Source organism: Rhinolophus hipposideros (genome assembly GCF_964194185.1).
Source record: "Rhinolophus hipposideros genome assembly, chromosome: 4".
Taxonomy (NCBI): domain Eukaryota; kingdom Metazoa; phylum Chordata; class Mammalia; order Chiroptera; family Rhinolophidae; genus Rhinolophus; species Rhinolophus hipposideros.
The window spans coordinates 16038862-16060594 of NC_138050.1; the positions used below are offsets into that span (position 1 = coordinate 16038862).

The 21733-nt window shown below is 36.2% G+C and overlaps 1 protein-coding gene across 1 annotated transcript in view; it reads left to right on the forward strand.

Annotated features, from left to right (window-relative positions):
* The window catches only part of LOC308496842 (leucine-rich repeat-containing protein 63-like), a gene marked incomplete at both ends in the record, with an annotated part of 68300 nt that extends 51481 nt beyond the window's left edge, over positions 1-16819 (forward strand). Inside the window, 3 exons of the mRNA XM_081046642.1 lie at positions 4388-4471; positions 9858-10097; positions 16645-16819. Of these exons, the coding sequence (XP_080902768.1) occupies positions 4388-4471; positions 9858-10097; positions 16645-16819 (499 nt within the window). The remainder of the gene's footprint in view (positions 1-4387; positions 4472-9857; positions 10098-16644) is intronic.
* Positions 16820-21733: the final 4914 nt, after the last annotated feature.

The following is a 21733-nucleotide window of genomic DNA, read 5'->3' on the forward strand; positions in this document are numbered from 1 at the left end:
TATATCTAAAATTAATATGAAATAATGTTGAATGTCAAAAAATAAAATAAAATACAAATTGATTAAAATAGCAGATTTCATATTACATATATTTCATCACAATTACATAGTTATTAGCACCCTGGATTTTTCCTCCCTTTCCTCCTATTTTTTCTCTTTCTAAAAAATGTTTGAGGTATAACTTACATACAATTAAAACACACAGATATTAGGTATTTGATTCAAAGTGTTTAACAAATGTATACACCCATCATCCAAAACAAGATATTAAGCATTTCCATTACCCTGGAGAGTTCCCTCATGGACATTTCCAGTCTCAAGACTTCTAACATCATAGATTTGTTTTTCTTGTTCTTTTTAATTTTTTTAATTCAAATTTATTGGGGTGACAATTGTTAGTAAAGTTACATAGGTTTCAGGTGTATAATTCTGTAATACAACATCTATACAAACACACACATTGTGTGTTCACCACCCAGAGTCAGTTCTCCTTCCATCACCATATATTTGATCCCTTTTACTCTCATCTACCACCCTTATTCCCCCTTACCTTCTGGTAACCACTAAACCATTATCTGTGTCTATGTTTCTTCTGAGTTTTTGTTTCTTCTGAAAACACTCATCTATAAAGATATATGTGCTCTGATGTTCATTGCAGCTTTATTTACAGTGACCAAGACGTGGAAACAACCAAAGTGTCCTTTGATAGATGAATGGATAAAGAAGATGTGGTATATATACACAATGGAATACTATCCTGCCATAAGAAAAAATGAAATAATGTCATTTGCAACAGCATGCATGGATGGATCTTGCCTGTTTTTGAAAATCATATAAATTTAATCATACAGTAAATAGTTAATAAAAAAAGAAGCATCACCATCAATAGGAATATATCATCAATGGTGAAAGCTTGGACCAGACTAGTTTATCAGTACTGAAGTTATAAGGGAAGAAAAAGTATTTCTAAAAATTACCTGAGGCAAGGAAATAAAATAATTTTGAATTGAAAAATAAAACAGATGGTATTAACCTTTTTTTTTAGGTGATAAGTCTGAGATGAACACTAAATTGTAAAGGCATTTCTTTTACTTTCTATTCAATCTCATTAATTTTTTAGAGCAAATAATTTTAAATAACTGGGGTCACCACTCCCTTTATTGAATTGTAATTTACTTATGATGTACTAGGCACTGTGCAAGGCAATGGATATACAGAAATATAACATTGAATCCTTGGCCTCCAGAATCTCCTAGTTTAGAAGACAGTTATTACACAACGGGATGGCAGTAAAGAGAAAATTACAGGAGAGAATGCTCACCCAGTGTGAAGACTTGGGAGAGTTCCTTGGAAGAGGTGATATCTGAGCCAAGATTTAAGAAATGAAGACATTGATCAAAGAGTCAAGTTTGAGGGAATTGCATTCAGTGTTTGGAGATATGTGAGAACTGGCTAATTCAGGGAATTTCAGCCAATAAAGGCTGAACTGTAGGTGAATATGGTGGAGTGGGAGAGGTGAGCTGGACAAGTAGTCTGGAGCCAGATCATGGGGACCATTGCATGCCACACTAAGATAGTAGGAAGTTAATGAAATATTTTGCTCATGATACTTTAATGTTCATGCAAGTAATTTTTCATCTTCTTTTTATATGGAAAACAGGAAGGTATTTGAAAACAGCATACACAAAACACAAACATTTACTAGGGATTTTGATGAATGTCGTACTTAGCTCTTCTATTCCAGTCCTCAAGAAGAAACTCCCATTCCCAACCCCAGGACAGAGGCTCTCTCTGTGTTACAGCCTTTGTGTCCTTTGGTTCTTACTTTTAACTACATACTTAGCTTAATGGAAAGGAAGACCAAAGATATTTCACTAGGAAAATCTCAATGCAACTGTACTGCATTGAATAGTGTGCTTCAAAAATTCATGTCCACTTTTTTGCAACAAGTTTGCCACCAGAACACAGGTGTAGTGAAAACCACTGCTAAATCTAATACAAAGTGGGAAAGGAAAAGACACACATCAACATTGTTGTCATTGGACACGTAGATTCTGGCAAGTCTAACACTGCTGGTCATCTAATCTACAAATATGGTGGGATCAACAAATGAAATGGGATCAAAAAATTTGAGAAGGAGGCTGCAAAGATGGGAAAGGGCTCCTTCAAGTATGCCTCGGTCTTGGATAAACTGAAAGCTGAACATGAGTATGGAATCACCATTGATATCTCTGTGTGGAAATTCAAGACCAGCAAGTATTATGTAAACATCATTGATGGCCCAAGACACAGAGCCTTTATCAAAAAAACATGATTACAGGTACATCACAGGCTGACTGTGCTGTCCTGTTTGTTGCTGCTGGTGTTGGTCAATGTGAAGCAGATATCTTTGAGAATGGGCAGACCCATGAGCATGCCCTTCTGGCTCACACCCTGGGTGTGAAACAACTAATTGTTGGTGTTAACAAAATGGATCCACTGAAGCGCCTGACAGCCAGAAGAGATATAAGGAAATCTTTAAGGAAATCTGCACCTCCATTAAGAAAATTGGCTACAACCCTGACACAGTCACATTTGTGCCAATTTCTGTTTGGAATGGTGACAACATGCTGGAGCCAAGTGCTGACATGCCTTGGTTCAAAGGATAAAAAGTCACCCATAAAGATGGCAATGCCAGTGGAACCACACTGCTTGAAGCTCTAGATTGCATCCTGCCACAAACTCGTCCAACTGACAAATCTTTGCATCTGCCCCTCCAGGATGTCTGCAAAATTGGTGGTATTGGTACTGCCCCGGTGGGCTGAGTGGAAACTGGTGTTTTCAAACCCGCCAAGGTGGTCACCTTGGCTTCAGTCAATGTTACAACTGAAGTAAATAAAGTCTGTTGAAACACACCATGAAGCTTTGAGTGAAGCTCTTTCTGGGGACAATGGGAGCTGCAATGTTAAGAATATGTCTATCAAAGATGTCTATCGTGACAATGTGGCTGGTGACAGCAAAAATGACCCACCAATGGAAGCAGCTGGCTTCATGGCTTAGGTGATTATCCTGAACCATCCAGGCCAAATATGTGCCAGATATACACCTGTGCTTGATTGCTCACATTGTTTGCAAATTTGCTGAGCTGAAGGACAACATTGAGTGTCCTTCTGGGGGAAAGCAGGAAGATGGCCCAAAGTTTTTAAAATCTAGTGATGCTGCCATCATTGATATGGTTCCTGGCAAGCCCATGTGTGTTGAGAGCTTCTCTGACTACCCTGCTCTGGGCCGTTTTGCTGTTTGTGACATGAGGTGTTGCTGTGGGGGTCATCAAAGCAGTGGACAAGAAGGCAGCTGGAGCTGGCACAGTCACCACACTGCCCAGAAAGCTCAGAAGGCTAAAGGAATGTTATCTTCAATACCTTCCACCCCGGTCGTAATCAGTGGTGGAAGAATGATCTCGGAACTGTTTGTTTCAACTGGCCATTTAAGCTTAATAGTAAAATACTGGTTAATGATTACAATGCATCATAAAATCTTCAGAAGGAAAGGAGACTGTTTTGTGGACCATTTGTTTGGTGTGTGTGTGTGTGTGTGGCAATTTTTAAGTTATTAGTTTTTAAAAGCAATACTTTTTAATGGAAATGACGACCAAAAATCTGGCTGTCACAGAATTTTGAGACCTATGAAAACAAAGTTTAATGAGGAAAAAAGTTCATGTCCATGCAGAACCTCAGAATTTGACCTTATTTGGAAACAGGGTCTTTGTAGATGTAATTTGCTAAGTTAATGTGAAGTTACTGGATTTGGTGGGCTCAAAAAATCAAATAAATGGTGTCTTTATAAGATGAAAATATGCAAACAAAGCCAGAGATTGGAGTTGTGTTGCCACAAACCAAGGAACACCAACAATTACTGGCAACCAGCAGAAGCTGGGAGAAAAGCTAGGGACAGTTTCTTCTTCAGAGCCTCCAGAAGGAGCCAACCTTTCCAACAACTTGACTTCAGTCTCCTGACCTCCTGAACTGTGAGAGAATACATTTCTATTGTTTTAAACCATCCAGATTGTGGTTATTTGTTATTTCAGCTCTAAGAAACTAATACAGCAACCAAGAAGAAAATATATCGAAAAGTTGTGAGGACTTTCTCAGGTAGCTTTTTCTAGATGGGGTTTTATCCACTCCAAACGTTTCAAACCAGTCTTAATGGATAGATGAATAATTTTTAGGGAATTTTATTTTAATCACACCATTTACAATGTAAAAATTCTATATAAATTTCAAGATTTAAGAAAAACATTAGTTTCTTTACACTTTTACCTATTTGCTTAAGTATTTAATTCTTATTTATGCCCAGTAATAACAAATAGATAATCACTTTTACAGTTTATTTTCTCTTTCTATTAAAGGTTATTTTCTTTGCCCAACCTTGAGGAACTTGATGTTTCCTACAATAGTATTGCTTTTATTCCAAATGAAATCCAGAAACTCAGGTATTTTGGAAGTAGTTATGTATATACAAGATCATGTGTCACTTCAAGACATACTTGGTGATGATTGTGATGGAGAAAATTGAGTTCATTTATTTATTTAATAGCCCTAAAATATAATATGTGAAGCATTAAGTTTACCCAAATGCAATTTGAATAACTGGTATACAGTATTTTTAGGACATGACATTTTCAGTAATTATTTAATGCACAATATCGATGACCACTTAATGGAATGACAAGCTCCTTTTGTCCATTTTTTTCATGTGCACACCTGTAGTTCTTAACAGGTTTTTTGTTTTTTGGCTTTTTTGGTAAGGATATACATATACAAAAGATGCTAATAATACACAGTGTAATTTTACTGCTAAGCTCCAATTTTTTTTCACATTAATTTTTTAAATGTCTCTGAATTTCATCTATGTCCTTGTAGGTCAATACCATACTATTTTGATTATGAGTTTAGAATAATTTTGAATAACTAGAAGGGAGATTATTTTACAATAATAGTTTCTTAACTATTCTCTCTTGATCATGATCTTTAAGATACTTGATATCGTTCCAAGCCTCTCCTCACCCAAAACACATAAGCACAAAGTTGGGATTTGCATTGGAATTGCCTTGAGTTTACATACAAATTTTGAAGAATTTACATTTTAATAATGATAAATCCTTTGTCCTAAAATATATTATATGTTTCTTTATTCAGATGTTATTTTATATTTTTCATAAGAATTTATGACTCCACATAAGTCCTTTATCTTTCTCACTAACCTTTCTAAGTATTTTATAATTGTGTTACTACTCTGAATGCAATATTTTCTTTAATTTGTATCTCTAGCTGACTATTGCCAGTATAGAATAGAGAAAAGCTATATACTTCTTTACATTATTTAAAATCAATTTATGCAGACAAATTAAATTAGTTCCAGTTGAGTTTTACTAGTTCTTCTTTGGTTTTCAGGAGGCATAATCTTATCTTCAATGAAATTAGACAATTTTTCTACTTTTCTAATATTTATACGAATTATTTAATCCCTCATGTGACTAAAATCCTTGTATTAAAATCCTTGTATTTTAATAGGGGAATTCATCCTGTTCATATTTGTTATGACTGACATATTTATTTATTGCCTTCCATTTTACTTTATATTTATTATTTCCTCCTTTTCACATGTATGCCTTTTTTTGGTGATTTTTCTTTTTTCAGGATGTTATTTGTTCCTTTTTTTCTCCCTGTTAATTTTGAACTCTACTGTACTTTCCCAGTCTATTAATAGCTATCTTTCATTTCCCCAAAACTCATAAACAAATATGTTTTTCTTTAATATTTTATAAAAGCAAGATAAAAGCTACTTCTCCTACCATGGTGGTCTGTCTCCCCATTGCTGCGTTCCACCAATAGTTTAGACCTTTAGAAAACTTTCAGTTTCCTGCTTTCTTTTCAAAAACTTTTTATTAAATCTATGGGGGTGACATTGGTTAGTAAAATTGTATAGATTTCCAGTGTACAATGCTATAATATATCATCACTTTCTTTCCAAATGCATTTACCCATTATCTAATTCTAGGTTTTGCTGAGATAGTTCAGGAACTTTTGTTTCAGATTATCATTAGTATTTTCCTTTGCATTATGTCTCTTTATTTAAAGAATATTTAGCACTTAGATCTCACAAGCGTTTTCAATCATTCTTCATTTAACACTATGTGTTTCAAGATTCATTAATTACTACTGATTCATTGCTTACTGCTCTTGTTTGTTCCATCTCATCTTGAGCCTGGAGATGTCTCCTTTGATTTATTGGCTGTTACAGTTTTTCCTTATTTTCCTCAGCTGAAGGACATGGGTAATTTTTTTTTTTTTAATCTTAAATCCTAACAGATAAATGAACTTGCTTGGGAGGTGCAATCTCACATTGCAGCACTTTTCACATACAATTTCCATCCTCTTGTCCTCTAGCTCCCAGAGTTGCAGATGAGGTACCTGATGCCAGTTTGATTTCTTTTTCTTTTTAAGTGGTTCTTATTTTTATCTGGAAAAACTATAATCTTTTTCATCATCCTTGACCTTCAGGAGTTTAATCAGGTTATGCTTAACCGCATGTCTTTTTTTAAATAAATCTGTTTAAGAGTTCTGCACCCAGTTTCACCCTTGTGGTGGTGGGAGGCGCAGCAACTAACAATTCTTAGGCAGCAAGTGGGTGTCCTAAAAATCAACACAATCCTGACACTATCTACCTGGGAATGGCATCTGATCCCACAGGTTAAGGGCTCAGTCCCACAAGACTGCCCCCCACTTCAGATGCCAATAGAAAGCCCAGGTACCTGTACTTCTAACTGGCTATAAATCAGAGGTACACACACACACACACACACACACACACACACACACACACACACACACCTCAAGTTCAATTAATTTGCTAGAGTGACTCACAGAACTCAGGAATCCTATTTACTCACCAGATTACCAATTTATTACAAAGGATACAAATCAATAGCCTGATGAAGAGATAGATAGTGTGAGGTTCTGAACAAAGGAAATTCTGTTCTCCTGGAGTTTGGGGCTCAGCACAGTGGCACATTGAATTGTTCTGGTTCCCCAACCTGGAAACTCTCCATACCTCCTCCTTTAGGACTTTTATGGAGGCTCCATTACACAGGCATGATTGATTAAAGCATTGGCCATTGGTGATTGATTTAACCTCTGGCCCCTCTTCCCTCCCCAGAAACCAGGGAGTGGGACTGAAAGTTTCACCCCTCTAGTCATGGTTGCTTCCCCTGGAAACCAGCCCCCATCTTTGGGTGCTTTCCAAAAGTCCTTATTAACATAAACCCAACTGTGGTGGGAAGGGCCTTGTTATGAATAACAAGATACCCATTTCACTTATATGGCTCTGAAGCAATTTCAGGAACTGAAGAGAAGACAAGATATAACAAAAGATGCTCCCATTGCTTTTATCGCTCAGGAAATAAAAGGTTTTTCGGAGTGGTGAGCCAGAAACTATGGATGAAGACCAAATATATATGAGAAATATATTTTGGTCCTCTGAGTGACCAAATATATATTTCTTATAAATCATGATATCACACCTATTTTCCTTGGAATTCAGTGAACTCTTAATCAGCCTGCTCAAACTTTTTTTTTTTTTTGAGTTAAGGAAATATGTTTAATTATCACCTTTTCTCCCCTATCTGTTTCATTTTCTCTTCCTGAAACACATATTATTTACAGGTACATCTCCTGGATCTGTCTTCCACGGCACCTACATTATTTTTCCTTATGATTTTTAAAAATATTTTTGCTCTATTTGAGTTATTTCTTCTACTTTGTCTTTGCCTCTAACTCAGATCTGTATGAAGACCATGTTCTTCTTCAGTTCATCCACTTAAGTTTTCAGTTTTACAAATCATGTATTTTGATTCAAGAAAGTCTCTCTCTGTCTCTCTGTATGTGTGTGTGTGCGTGCGCTATACTTGAACCTTACTGTTTCTTCCCACCCCTATCCCGATTTCTCATCTGTCTTCCCAAACAGATAAGAAGTGAAGATATGAAGATATGCTTGCCTTAGGAATGAACACTGTCCTGTGTGTTTTGGTTGTTTTTGTCTCCTGGCTGCTCTGACTTCTGCTCACATGCAACAGCAGTCTCCGAGTGCCATTCAGAGCAAAGAGAGTGTCAGTGACGTAGCACAAGGTGGTTTTTCCGCTATCCAGGATGTTCAGAAGCAAAGGCTACCTCAGCATAGAGCTCTTCTAGCTTTAAAGACTCCTTGACCCACTAAAGACAGCTGTGCTCCTCAGAACTCATTAAGAGCCAGGGTGCCCCCAAACTGGTAGAGCCCCTCAGATAAGCCAACTCAGGCAGGAAAGCCTCACCCATGGGTGTTCTGGGGATTCTCCGTGGCATTTCCCTAGAGTTTACCACACTTCTTCTGGTTGTGCATAGGGTTCTCTGCCTCTGGCCCCCAGGTTGTGTTTGCTGTAGAGGAAAATAGTGACCATGCTAGCTTTCTCCTTCAGGACCGAAACGGAGCCTGAGGTCTGGCTCACCCTTTCTAGACTAGAAGAAGTGCAGTGGTCAAACTGTGGCTGATGGATGAAACTAGCTGAGGTACTATCGTCTTAGCCTCACTGTCTTAGATACTTTCTTTGATCATGTTTTAATATTGTCATCGGGAGTCATAATTAAAGAATTGTGTGGATAAGAGATGTGAAAACTAGATAGCAAATAAGAATCTATAGGTCCTTAGTTGCTTATTTCCTCAAATCTTTTAATTTAAAGTCATAGTATCTAAAGCTGCTTATTACCTAAATTCTGACTTATAACCAGTTGGTTATATCAATATCTTCACCCCTAATACAATTGATAAGTTGGACTAGCTTTTGATTTGATTTTTGTATGCCCCCTATGGGCAGATACTTTTCTGACTGCTTCCAGCACTAGTTATTATAGAAGGGAGATGAGTGACTGTAAAAAACATCATCAAGACAAGTGGTAAAAAATGAGAACATCAGTCATGTTGGTTCTCTTTGAATAGAAGAAGGATTATTAGAAGCAACTGACATGTTAAAAACCAAGAGGACCAGGTGATGAAAAGTTGAAGTACAACGTAGCACACAATGTGTTTCAATAGTGTTCATTTCACTGTTTTCATTGGGCTTACATTAAAAAAATGTGTTGATGTTCAATTTGTCTATGAAAATACTTCCTTTGTATCACTGTGCTATACTATATTTTATGTAGTATAACATTCATTCGTCTTGCTGTTTGTGATTGTTATTTCTTTTTCCATAATGATATGTTGCAAAGACCCAAATACACTTTTCTGCATAACAATATGTTGGTTCAGTTGCTTTTTAAATTAATGTTCTTGATTCTAAGGAAATACTTAAGTACTTGTATTTTATTGTTACTAAGTTTTATAACAATTTTCACAAACATTGGGACAGAATTTTATTAGGTTGGTGCGAAAGTAATTGTGGCTTAAAAGGTTAAAACTAATTGCAAAAACCGCAATTACTTTTGCACCAACCTAATACTTCAGTATTATAAATTACATGAATATTTTTTTGAAATGCAATTAGTTTTTTATTATCCATAATGAATGTATCTAAGACAAAATAAAATTAATTCATTTCATTCCATATTTAAACAAAATGATTCTGATTGGTTCAGAATTTTTTTTAATTCAAATTTCTTGGTGTGACAATTGTTAGTAAAGTTGCATAGATTTCAGGTGTACAATTCTGTAATACATTATCTATAGCTCACATTGTGTGTTCACCACACAGAGTCAGTTCTCTTTCCATCACCATATATTACCCTCTTCTAGAGCCTCCCTCCCCCAATGAATACTTTTTAAAGTATGGTTTCTTGTATTTGCAGATCACTTAAAAAACTGATTGTTGATGGGAATGAGCTGACTTCTTTTCCATCTGGAATTTTGAAGCTTAACCTGAAAAATCTTTTATTTGCGAATACCTTCACTCATCCTAGTTTTTGGAAAGAGAATTCTTTGAATAGTCCACAGCGTCTTACTCAACTTACTTCTTTGATTTTTTTAAAAAATAATCTACATAAATATTATGATGTGATCCCAGGAGAAATTCAAATGTTGCTAAACTGGTGAGCAAATTCTGAAGCCCTTGTAACCAAAATGCACTTTTAAGCATTTAAAATGTTCTTCATTACAGCCTCAGATGACAGTTTTACTATACACAAACACACACACACACACACACACCACATCACACACACCATATCACACAACACACATTAAAACATACATGCAATTCTTCAAATTGCTCCTCTGCTCTTCAGGCATAATAATATAGAATGGATTCATCCCATTTTCTAACATGCTCAAGTTATTACTTAAACTTAATGTGAGATACAGATTGCTGAGGTGTGATTGGCAACATCTATACAGCTGTAGTATAAATCTTTTCTATGAATTTCTAGGAACATAAAAGTGTGTTATTCCAAAAAAACAAACAAACAAAAAAACAGATTCTTTAGTCCCAGGCACACTATGCAGGGAAATTCTTTATTCTAACTTCACAGAGACCAGGAATAGAGCAGACATACACAGAGCAAATTCTTTTCCTTAGGGATCAATGGCCAGTGTAAGAATCATTGCCTAATCTCAGGACTAGGGTTCTTAAACACTACACATTTTCAATCCTCTCAGGCTTATCTCTCATTTCCTTTAGATGGTATAAAACTATTTTTACTGCTGTACTGAGCACCAGTGACTGTATTATTGATTTAACAAATATTTGTTGTATGCATAAGTAAAATGGTTTCCCAGGAGTATATAAATTACCAATATTGACTCAATGAAAGGCAGAAAACCTTAACAGACTAGTAACCATTGGAGAAATTTAAAAAGGTGATTAAAAATCTACCAATAAAAAAGTAACCAGGACTTGAAGTTCACAATTTTAATGCATTGAGATGTCAATGCTCATGAGATTTGAATGCACATGAGAAAGAAAGAAAAATCTCCAAGGGCAAAAATTTTTTAAATAATTAAAACTTAACTAATGAGTGGTAAACAGATATGAGACCAAGAGATTTTAATTCACCACAAATGTTTTTGAGAGAAGCATCTTCAATCTAGACTGAAAATTCCAAAAATTAAGTTCAAGTGAATATTATTTCACAATTTAAAGAAATTTCCAAATACAGGAGGAAATAAACCACCAAGAGTAAGTCAGCAAAAACAATCAACAGATACAGATCTCCAAGGATCTAACATATTAGATTTGTTTACAGAATATTACATAGCTAATTTAAGTGTTTAAAGATATATAACTTAATTTTAAAAATGCTTAAGGAACAAAATACCATCAAATATGACCAAGCAAATGTGAACAAGAAATTTTAAATAAAATGAAATTCTAGAAACTGAAAAAATGTAATAGTTGAAATTAGTGCATGGGTTAAACAGACAATTTTCACATATGAAGAGACCTGAAGAAATTCTGGTGCATATGCAGACAGGAGGGAAAGGAGATTTAACACACACTTAAAGTCCCAAAAGGTGAGAATAGAGAAAATGTTGGGAATTATTGTTCAATGAGATAATGACTGTAAACTCTCAGAAGTAATAAAAGATGTAATTTCACAGACACTGAAAGCTCTATGCATACTAAGTAAAACACCTTGTGTGAAACTGAAGATCACCAAAGACTTCTTGTGATGTATATGTCACCACCGTATTACAAAAGCATCCCCTGTTGGACTAATGATTTATATATGAAAAGCAAAACTTTAAAGCCTTTACAAGCAAGTATAGGAGACTATCTTTATGACTTCATGGTAGGGAATGATACTTTAAACAAAATAAAGAAAATATAAACAGTAAAGCAAAATTTGATACATTTGAAAAAAGTGTAAATTTTCCATGTAATATGACACCATCAATAAAATTGAGACAAGCCATTAACTAAAAGAAGATATTGTAATACTTGTAACTGTTGAAACATATATGTATATCTCCCACAAATCAGTAAGAAAAGATACAACCCATAGAAAAGTGCTTAAGTCTTAGGAATATTCAGTCCATGGATAACAATATACATAGATGATAAACATGAGAAATGTTAAATCACACCAGTAATCAAGGAAATGCAATATAAATCAAAATAATTTTTTCTTATAAGTTTTATCAGGATTAAAAAGATTGACATTATGTGTTAGCTTTGGATGTTCAAAACAGGATTATGATGTACCATTGGTGGCACTTTAAATTGGTGAAAGCTTTGAGGAAGGAAATTTGACAATATTATAATTACCCCTTAAAATATAAATTTAAATTTTAGGACTCTGTCTTATAGAAATTGTTATATGTGAACACAAAGTTAGGCACAGAAATGATAATTACAGACTAGATGATTATCAATAAAAACGTGGTAACGAATTTATGGTGTACGCATTTTATGGAATACTATGATGCCATTAACAAGAATGAAGTAAAACAAAATGTATTAACATAGAAGGCTGTCCAAGACATTTTGTTACACACAGACACAAACATACAGAGTGAGATAATACACGTATGAGAGATTCCATTTATGTAAAAAATAGTCATGAGTCTGAAAGCTAGAGGGTACAACTCAAACTATGAGCTTTAGTTATTCTGTAGAGGAAAGTTAGAGTGATTGAAGGGAGGAATAAAGGGGGAAATCTGTGTTTTTCTCTATATGATTCTATATTTGGCAACTTTAGGGGATGGATTTTTATGTAAATGAAGTGACACAATTGAATTATAAATAAAAAGGGCCAGAGAAAGAGATTATAACTGCTGGGAAAGTATGGAAGATTCAGGAATGAAATGGTCTAGAAGGATGGGTAAAAGTGTATGTTTGAAAATATTTATTGTGTTCAAGGGGCATTCCAGGAAGAGGGAACCAAATAGGGAAATGAACTGAAGTTGAGTAAAAGTAGGGATATGTGCAAAGACAAAAATAAATGTTCAGCCAGAACAAAACATCTATGAAGAGCAACAAAATGTAGGATAATAAGCAGACCCACGATGGCAGAGTAAATAAATGCTGTGCTTGCCTCATCCTGTGAACACATCAAAATTACAACTAAATTATAGAACAATTAACCTGGAGAACCATCTGAAGTCTAGCTGAACAGAAATTTTATAATTAAGGATATAAAGAAAAAGCCATGTTGAGACTGGCGAAGACGCAAAACAGGTTGGTCCCACACCCACGTGTGACGGTTGAAAACTGGGATGGATATCTTGGCCACAGAGGTTCCCCATGAAGGAGTGAGGGACTCCAGCCCCCCACACCAGGTTCCCCAGCCAGAAGTACTGGTTCCAGGAAGAGAAGCCCACACCATTTCTGGCTGTGAAAAACAGTGGGAATTCTGACCCTCCGAATGGGACGGAAGGCAGTTGGAAACCCAGACATCCTCTAAAGGGCCCATGTAGGTACTTACCCTGGGCTCCAGCAGAGAGATAGTGACTATGGGGCCACCGGAGACACATGGGGAGAGACTGAGGTGTGTAACTTCGGGGCAAGGACTGGGGGGACAGTCCCAATTTTCCCTGTGTGGGGCCCTCTCCCATGTAGCCAGCAGGCAGGTGCCATCTTTCCTGTGTTGAGCCCACCCCCACAGGCCAAATCTGAATTTGATTGGCCTGGTGAGCTCTGCTGCTCCACCCTGCTGACTCACTGTGATTCTGCCTCACCCAACTTGAATACCACAGGAGGCTTTATCAGTGGCTGAACCTTACCGGAGCCAGCAGGTGGCAGCAGGAGTCAGAGTGTCCTGGCTTTTTGCAGAGCTAACCCAGACTCAGCAATGGTGGCAGCCATCCTTGCTTTGCAGTATGGCTTTGCCTACATGCCTCCAGGTACAAAACAACTAACTGCAGATCACTTTGTACCTTCTACCAAGTACTCCCCATCAGTCACAGGCAGTGGCTGACCTGGGCCTACCCTTCTCAAGAGGCCCCGGAACCAACATTCTTGGAGGTTGGCTTCAGACCACAGCAGAGCACCACCCAATTAGCTCCACAAGCAGCACACACAAAGGGCAGTCTCAACAGGCACCAGAGCCCACTGGGGTGAATCCTACTCCATGGTGTAAAACTCCTGCACCAGAGCACATAAGCTGTGGATGTGGCCAAACCACACAGCCAGTCAGTCTGAGGGTCAATTCTACCCACCGATATGCCAATAACAATCAAGGCTCAACTGTAACAGGAGTGCACACACCATCCATACAAGGGACACTCCTGGAGCAGCTGGAAGAGGTGACCAGGGAGACTGTGCCACTGGGCCCCACAAGACACCTACTACATAAGGCCACCTAGCAAGACTGGAGACATAGCAGCACGACCTAATCTAAAGACAGAGAGGCAGCCAAAATAAGGAAACAAAGAAATAAGTCCCAAATGAAAGAACAGGAGAAAACTCTAGAAAAAGAACTAAACAAAATGGAGGGAAGCAATCTACCAGATACAGAGTTCAAAACAATGGTTATAAGGAACTTAGTGAGGACTTCAACAGAGACATAGCAAGCATAAAAATGGACATAGAAACCATAAAAAAGAACCAGTCAGAAGTGAAGAATACAATAACTGAAATGAAGACTACATTAGAAGGGTGGCCGGATGGCTCAGTTGGTTAGAGCACGAGCTCTTAACAAGGTTGCTGGTTCAATTCCCACATGGTATGGTGGACTACACCCCCTGCAACTAAGATTGAAAATGGTGACTGGACTTAGAGCTGAGCTGTGCCCTCCACAACTAGATTGAAGAACAACGACTTGGAGCTGACGGGCCCTGGAAAAACACACTGTTCCCCAATATTCCCCAATTTAAAAAAAAATTACATTAGAGAGAATCAACAGTAGATTAGATAAAGCAGAGGACCAAATCAGCGATTTAGAAGATAAGGTAGCAGAAAACAACCAATCAGAACAACAAAAAGAAAAAAGAATTACCCCCCCTCAAAAAAAAAAAAAAAGCAATGAGGAGAGTTTAAGGGCCCTCTGGGAAAACATCAAGCATTTATGCAAATAAGGTGACTCTCAGCGGGCCCTCAGATAATTTCAGGATGGGGATTTGTTGCCAGAAAGATCAAGCTTTGATTAGAAGTTTCGAACTTTTAACTCCAATCCCCTCCACCTTGGGGAAGGGAAGGGAGAGGTGCCGGAGATTGAGTTCAATTGCCAATGGCCAATCATTTAATCAAGCATGCCTACATAATGAAACTTCCATAGAAACCCATAAACAATGGGGTTTGGAGAACTTCCAAGTTGGCAAACATATCTGGTGCCTGGACAGTTTCACACCTGAACTCCATAGGGACAGAGGCTCCTGCACTCGGGACCTTTTCAGACGTCGCTTCATTTGGCTATTCATTTGTATCCTTTATAATAAACTGCAATAGTAAATATAGCATTTTCCTGAGTTCTGAGTTTTTCTAGCAAATTATCAAACCTGGAAGGAGAGGCATCATGGTAACCCCTAATTTGTAGCCAAGAGGAAAAGAAGTAGGCTAACCTGGGGACCCCATACTTGCAACTGCATCTGAAGTGAGGGCAATCTTATGGGACTGACTCCTTAAACCTGTGGAGTCTGGCACTAACTCCAAGTAATTAGTGTCGGAATTGAATTTCAGGACATGCAGTTGGTGTCTGCAGAAAATTGAAAACTTGGTTGACATCAGAAAAACCTCTAACAAATATTTAGTATGAGGTTTCATATTTTAAACTCTATGTAAATATGTCATTCTTCAACTTGTTTTTTATGCTTAACTTTTTAAAAGATTATATATATCTGGCTCTAGTTCGTTAACTCTTGTATAGTTTTCCTATACAAATCTAATCTATTTATTCTTTCTCTTGCTAGTGGACACTTGGATTGGTGTATCTTCAACTTTAGTAGAAATTGCCAAATTGCTCTCCAAATGATTATACCAATTTATATTCCACCAAAAAAATTATGAGAGTCCCTGATGGTCCTCATCCTCACCAAATTTTGTACTGTCTGACTTTTACATTTTGCCCACCTGATGATTGTGAAATGATATTTCTTTGCCATTTTGTGTTGTATTCTTTGATTGCTAATGACAGTGAGAAGCTTTACTTCTCATTGTTCTCTGGACACTCAGGTTTCTTCTTCTGTTCATGTGCTAATGTTAACGTACTAATGGGTTAATGTCTGTCTTTTAAATCTGATTTGTGAGCATTTAATAATGCTATGTGGACACTAACCTTACACTAGTTTATGTTAATGCCTTTATTTTTTAAATGATATATTTATTTTGAGTTATAAAAATAATTCATATTTATTATAGAAAATTTGGAAAATACAGAAATACATCATAAAGTAATATAAAATTCTCTATGATTACACTGTCCAATTACTGTGTTCTATTTGGGATCTATCTATAGAATGTTTTCTTACTATGAATCTATACTTTTTTGTTTTAGAAAACTAGGATTGTTTTATACATACATATGTATTTTATTTTTTAGTATTTAATTGTTTACTTGTGTATGTCTTAGCTCCTCAACTAGATTATAACAACAATGATGATAAAGTCCGTGTTATGTATTGCTTTGAGTCTTAGCATCAACAAAATGTCTTTTCTTTATTAGAAATTTACTAAATATTGATTTAATATTTTCTCCATTGCAGCACAACGAGATGTGAATGGTGTAATGGTCCCAAGCTTGGTGAAGGTTATCGCATCATCCAATCCTGCAACATTTTTGGAACTACACAGCTTCCCGTTATGTTTCATGTCTGTTCTTCTCTCTGCTATCGAAAAGTAAAAGAAAATAGTTCTGTTTTAGACAGTATTCCTGGTTAAAGGGTAGCTCTAACTTCTGAGTTGATGTATCATGCAATTATTTTTGAGTCCCACTTTAAAAGCCATTAAAGTTTATGCATATAGTAATTCATTTCTTTAACAGTACAGGTTCTGTATAGAAGACATAAATGTCTTCTCATGTGAATCTTCTTTCTAATCCTGGCTCCTTATGAAAGTTTGTGATTGTTAGGGAACTGTTGCAGAATAATTACTTAAGAAGGATTAATGAAAGTTTTCTTATTTCAATGAAGATCGAGAAAATCTCTTTCAGAGCATGTTTACTATAAAAAGAAAAATGTTAGAATCCTTTGCAAAAAGGATTTATCTTACAACTGGCCTTTATGTGCATCCATTTTAAGTGATAAGATAACATTTCTTATCCCTTATCACTTATCAAAAGTCATTAGTGCATTTCTGTGGAAATCTATCTAGTGCCAACCACCTCAATCGTGGATTGCTTTTGGGAATAAAATATTAATTCCAGTCCTATATTTACCTGTTTGATTTTATTACCCAGGCTCTTAGAAAACTGGTACAATCTCTCACTTATATCGACCTTCATCTCATAAAGCCTGACTTCATAGGCTAGTGGCAGCAGTTAACAGGCCCTCAGTGATAGCCTGGCAAGAAAATAAAGTGAAACTTACACAATTACATTGCAAAACAACATGCGCATACAGTAGAAGTTCAGGTTTTAAGAATTGGTATTTGGTAAGAGGAAGGTGAAAGAGCATTTTGATATAACAAACAATTTTAGAATGGCATAAATGGTTTAGAATAGCATCTAACTTATGCAGTTAAATCTAAATAAAATGATCCTGCTAATTAAACTTGATGAAATGAAATTATTTAAATTTATACATCTATCTTATCATCAGAGAATGTCAGAAAATACACAATGAAAACTTATGTCTTACAGTGTATAGATGGAATTTTACAGTAACCTTACTTAACACTAGAATTTTAATAAAAGGAAAATACACAATATGTCAGGTTTGTGCATATCAGTTAATAACATTATTTAAATCAATAATAAAATAAATTAGGCAAATGACTTCTGCTTATTGATTTTAATAAATTGGGATGCTTGCATTCTTCTCTTTGAGACTCAGTTCTATTTTAAGCAGAAATAGGAAACCCTTGCTTGAGAAGTATGCACTATCTTTTCCAACAAACGAATAAAATGATTTGTATAGAAGTAACTACCATATCACTCATGTAATCCTGAAGGGGATATATTGATTGAATGTCAATTGAGGATCTCTGATTATTTGATTTGTTGTTTTCATTACAGTTAGGGGAGGGGGAGGATATAGAGATTAATGACAAAATTTGATTCTTCTATTTTCTCCAAGTTCTGCTTAGTTAAGTACTTATAATCTTTAAATAGGACTCCTTGGCTAACAAGCAATGTAAGTGTCTCAAATGCAATTAATCTCAGAAAGCCATACCTCCATACATCGGGAGTGCCAACCACTCCATCTAACCACTCTTTTTTAACACATTAGGAAGTCCTATTTTTTCACCAATAAGAAATGTTGCACGTTTGATCAGAAAGTGGTTGTTGAGGAACATATGTGTGGGAGGCCAAAGCATTCAGTGTCTTCTGCTGCATACCTCTGGGGAAACCTGAAGAGTCATTGTTTTGTAGTGGAAGAAAGAAAATAAATAATCACATTAACTATATTTAGGTAAAACTTTCAAAATAGTGTTCCCTAGATATCACATTTTTTTTCAACTGAGTTCAATTCACCAGTGATTTATTGTGTACTTACTAGATACCAGGCACCATAACGTATAGGCCTTTTGGATATAGTATAATGTGGAATATTCTATGACAAAAGTGTGCCCAGCATGCTATAGCAGTGCAGTGAGGTAACACAAAGCCAACTCTGGGGACCAAGGAACATTTCCTGAGGGTGCATTAGTCAAACCATATGAACAGGATCAAAAGAGCCCCCCTTTATCCGTGGTTTTGCTTCCCACAGATTCCAAGTTTGCTTGCTGTCAACTGCTGTTAGAAAATATTAAATGGAAAATTCCAGAAATAAATAATTCATAAGTTTTAAAGTGTACACCATTCTAAGCTGGGATGAAATCTCATGCCATCCCTCTCACTCCCCAGATATGAATCATCCCTCTGTCCAGCATCTCTACCGTCACTTAGTAGCCATCTTGGTTATCAGATCAACTGTCGCAGCATCGCAGTGCTTGTGTTCAAGGAACTCTCTTATTTTACTTAATAATGGCCCCAAAGTACAAGAGTAGTGATGCTGTGATATACCAAAGAGAAGCTATAAACTGCTTCCATTAAGTGAAAAGGTGAGTACAGTATAATAAGATATTTTGAGAGACAGAGAGACCACATTCACATAACTTTTATTACAACATATTGTTGTAATTATTCTATTTTATTATTACTTAAATCAAACTTTATCATAGGTATGGATGTATAGGAAAAAACATAGCATATATACGGTTCGGTTTTATCCACTATCTCTCTCAGACATCCACTCGAGGTCTTGGAACATATCCTCTGTGGATAAGGGGGGACTACTATACTGTTGTAAAGTGTACAGCAGAGAATTGTGGGAGATAAGGCTAGAGAAATCAACAGGGCTAGGGTCATAAAGCTCTCACGTGCCGTGCTTAGAAGGGTCATTAGCTGCTAAAGAGTCATTGAAAGATTTTAACAGAAAAAAAAAACATGATCAGGTGTGTATTTAAAATAGACTAGGAAATTCAGAGAAGGTGCTAAAGTTTCTAACCAGGCACCACACTAGTAATAGGGAAGAAAATTTTCAAGAAATATTTAAAATATACGAGTTCTGACAAACTCGCGACCTTGTTTTAATGGTGTTGTTAAACTTTTTTGGTATCAGAGGGATTTTTCATTATGAATTTGTACCAACTGGACAAACAGTTAACCAAGTTTACTATTTGGAAGTGCTGAAAAGTTAGACAACCTGAACTTTTTGCCAGCAATTCATGACTCTTGCATCACGACAATGCACCAGCTCACACAGCACTGTCTGTGAGGGAGTTTTTAGCAAGTAAACAAATAACTGTACAGGTTTCCGTAGTGTAGTGTTTATCACGTTCGCCTGACAAATAACTGTATTGGAACACCCTCCCTACTCACCTGATCTGGCCCCCAGTGACTTCTTTCTTTACCAAAGGTGAAGGAAATATTGAAAGGAAGACATTTTGATGACATTCAGGACATCAAGGGTAATACAATGACAGCTCTGATGGCCATTCCAGATAAAGTGTTCCAAAATTGCTTTGAAGGGTGGATGAGGTGCTAGCATTGGTGCTTAGTTTCCCAAGGGGAGTACTTCAAAAGTGACTGTAGGGATATTCAGCAATGAGGTATGTAGCACTTTGTCTAGGATGAGTTTGGGAATTTAATTGTCCGACTTTGTAAAATTGGCAGATTTGATGTTGAGCATGTTGGAGAAAGGGAAGTCTCTAGAATGATTCCTTTGATTTGTATTTCATAACAGGAAGAAGTATGGAAAAATCTTTACTTCACTTGTTAATTCACCAAGCCTATAACTTTGTCACAAAAAGAGAATTAGTTTTATAGAACTGACATGATATTTCAAAACTTAAATATCATGTTGGTTTTAATTCATATTCCATTCTCTTCTGGGCCCTAAAGTCCACTTTATAAAAATATAAATATTTAAAAACCTAGATTTGTCAAACAAACAGAATAAGAGTGATTATTCTCTTTACAAAAGGATTCTTTGTTTTATAAAATAAATCTTTGTATGACACCTTTAAATTATCAGCTCTAAATATGATTTAATATACTGCTCCTCAGAAACATATCTATGTTACTAAAACAGAGATATATGCATACTTTTGAGTTGATTTGGGTTTTTTCCCCACTATTTTTTTAAGAGTAAGTGAAAGGTCAGTGTTTTCTAGGATAAATTTATTTATTCATCCAATTAACAAATATTTACTGGGTGGGTTCCTATTGTAGCCCAGACACTGTCCTAGATACTTCAGTTATAGCAGTGAATGAAACACAAAAGTTTCTGTTTTCTTGGAATTTGCATTTTAATAGATTGTGCTTTTTTTTCTTTTTAATATGGTATGCCATTTCCCTTTTTGCTAATTTTTAAGGTATTTCTAGTACAGTGCCTTGCATGTAACAGGCACCTTCTATGTATTTACTCAATTGAATAAATTCTCAACAGAACAAAAAGTGACTTTAATAATATTTTACCTACATGACTTCATAATTTTGAATATTCCGATCTACGGTCAGATTCAGATGAGATAGCAAACTATATGTTCTCATTTAAAAAAAATCAGATATATGGTCACAATGTTTAAGTTATGTATCAGGAGAAAAAAGACACCATCATTTGAATACTCATTTTGCTCATTTAATCTCTCACCAAATAGTGTACTGTCTTTGTATCATTTCAAACTTTCACATACTGATTATACGCCAGATTACATTGCCTGAATGTTGTATAATTTGCAAAGCACTTTTGTATACCAAAGGAAGGGAGGAATTTTAAAGCCATTTCTTTTCTAGTATTACCGGTGTGGCACTGAAGACAGACTGCCCACAGCATTTCCTTTGCCCCTTTTCTCCTGAGGAGCAGAATCTTGACTTTTAGCTAGGCACAAGTGCCTCCGACTATAAAACACTACATCTCTCCGGTTTGAGCATCCACCAAGCCCAAATAGCACAATGCCAGATCATGACAGTACCAGTGGCATGAGAATGTGTCTTTCTCCTAATCCCTTGTCCCCTGGCACCACTCTGAAAGGGTCAGAAACTGTAGCCAAGCAGTAGGAGAGCAGGGTGGGAGAGGGTGCTGAGGGGTACAGCTGCACAACCTGTACCCTCTGTAGATGTCAGGCCTATCCCAATACTGTTCTCACTTG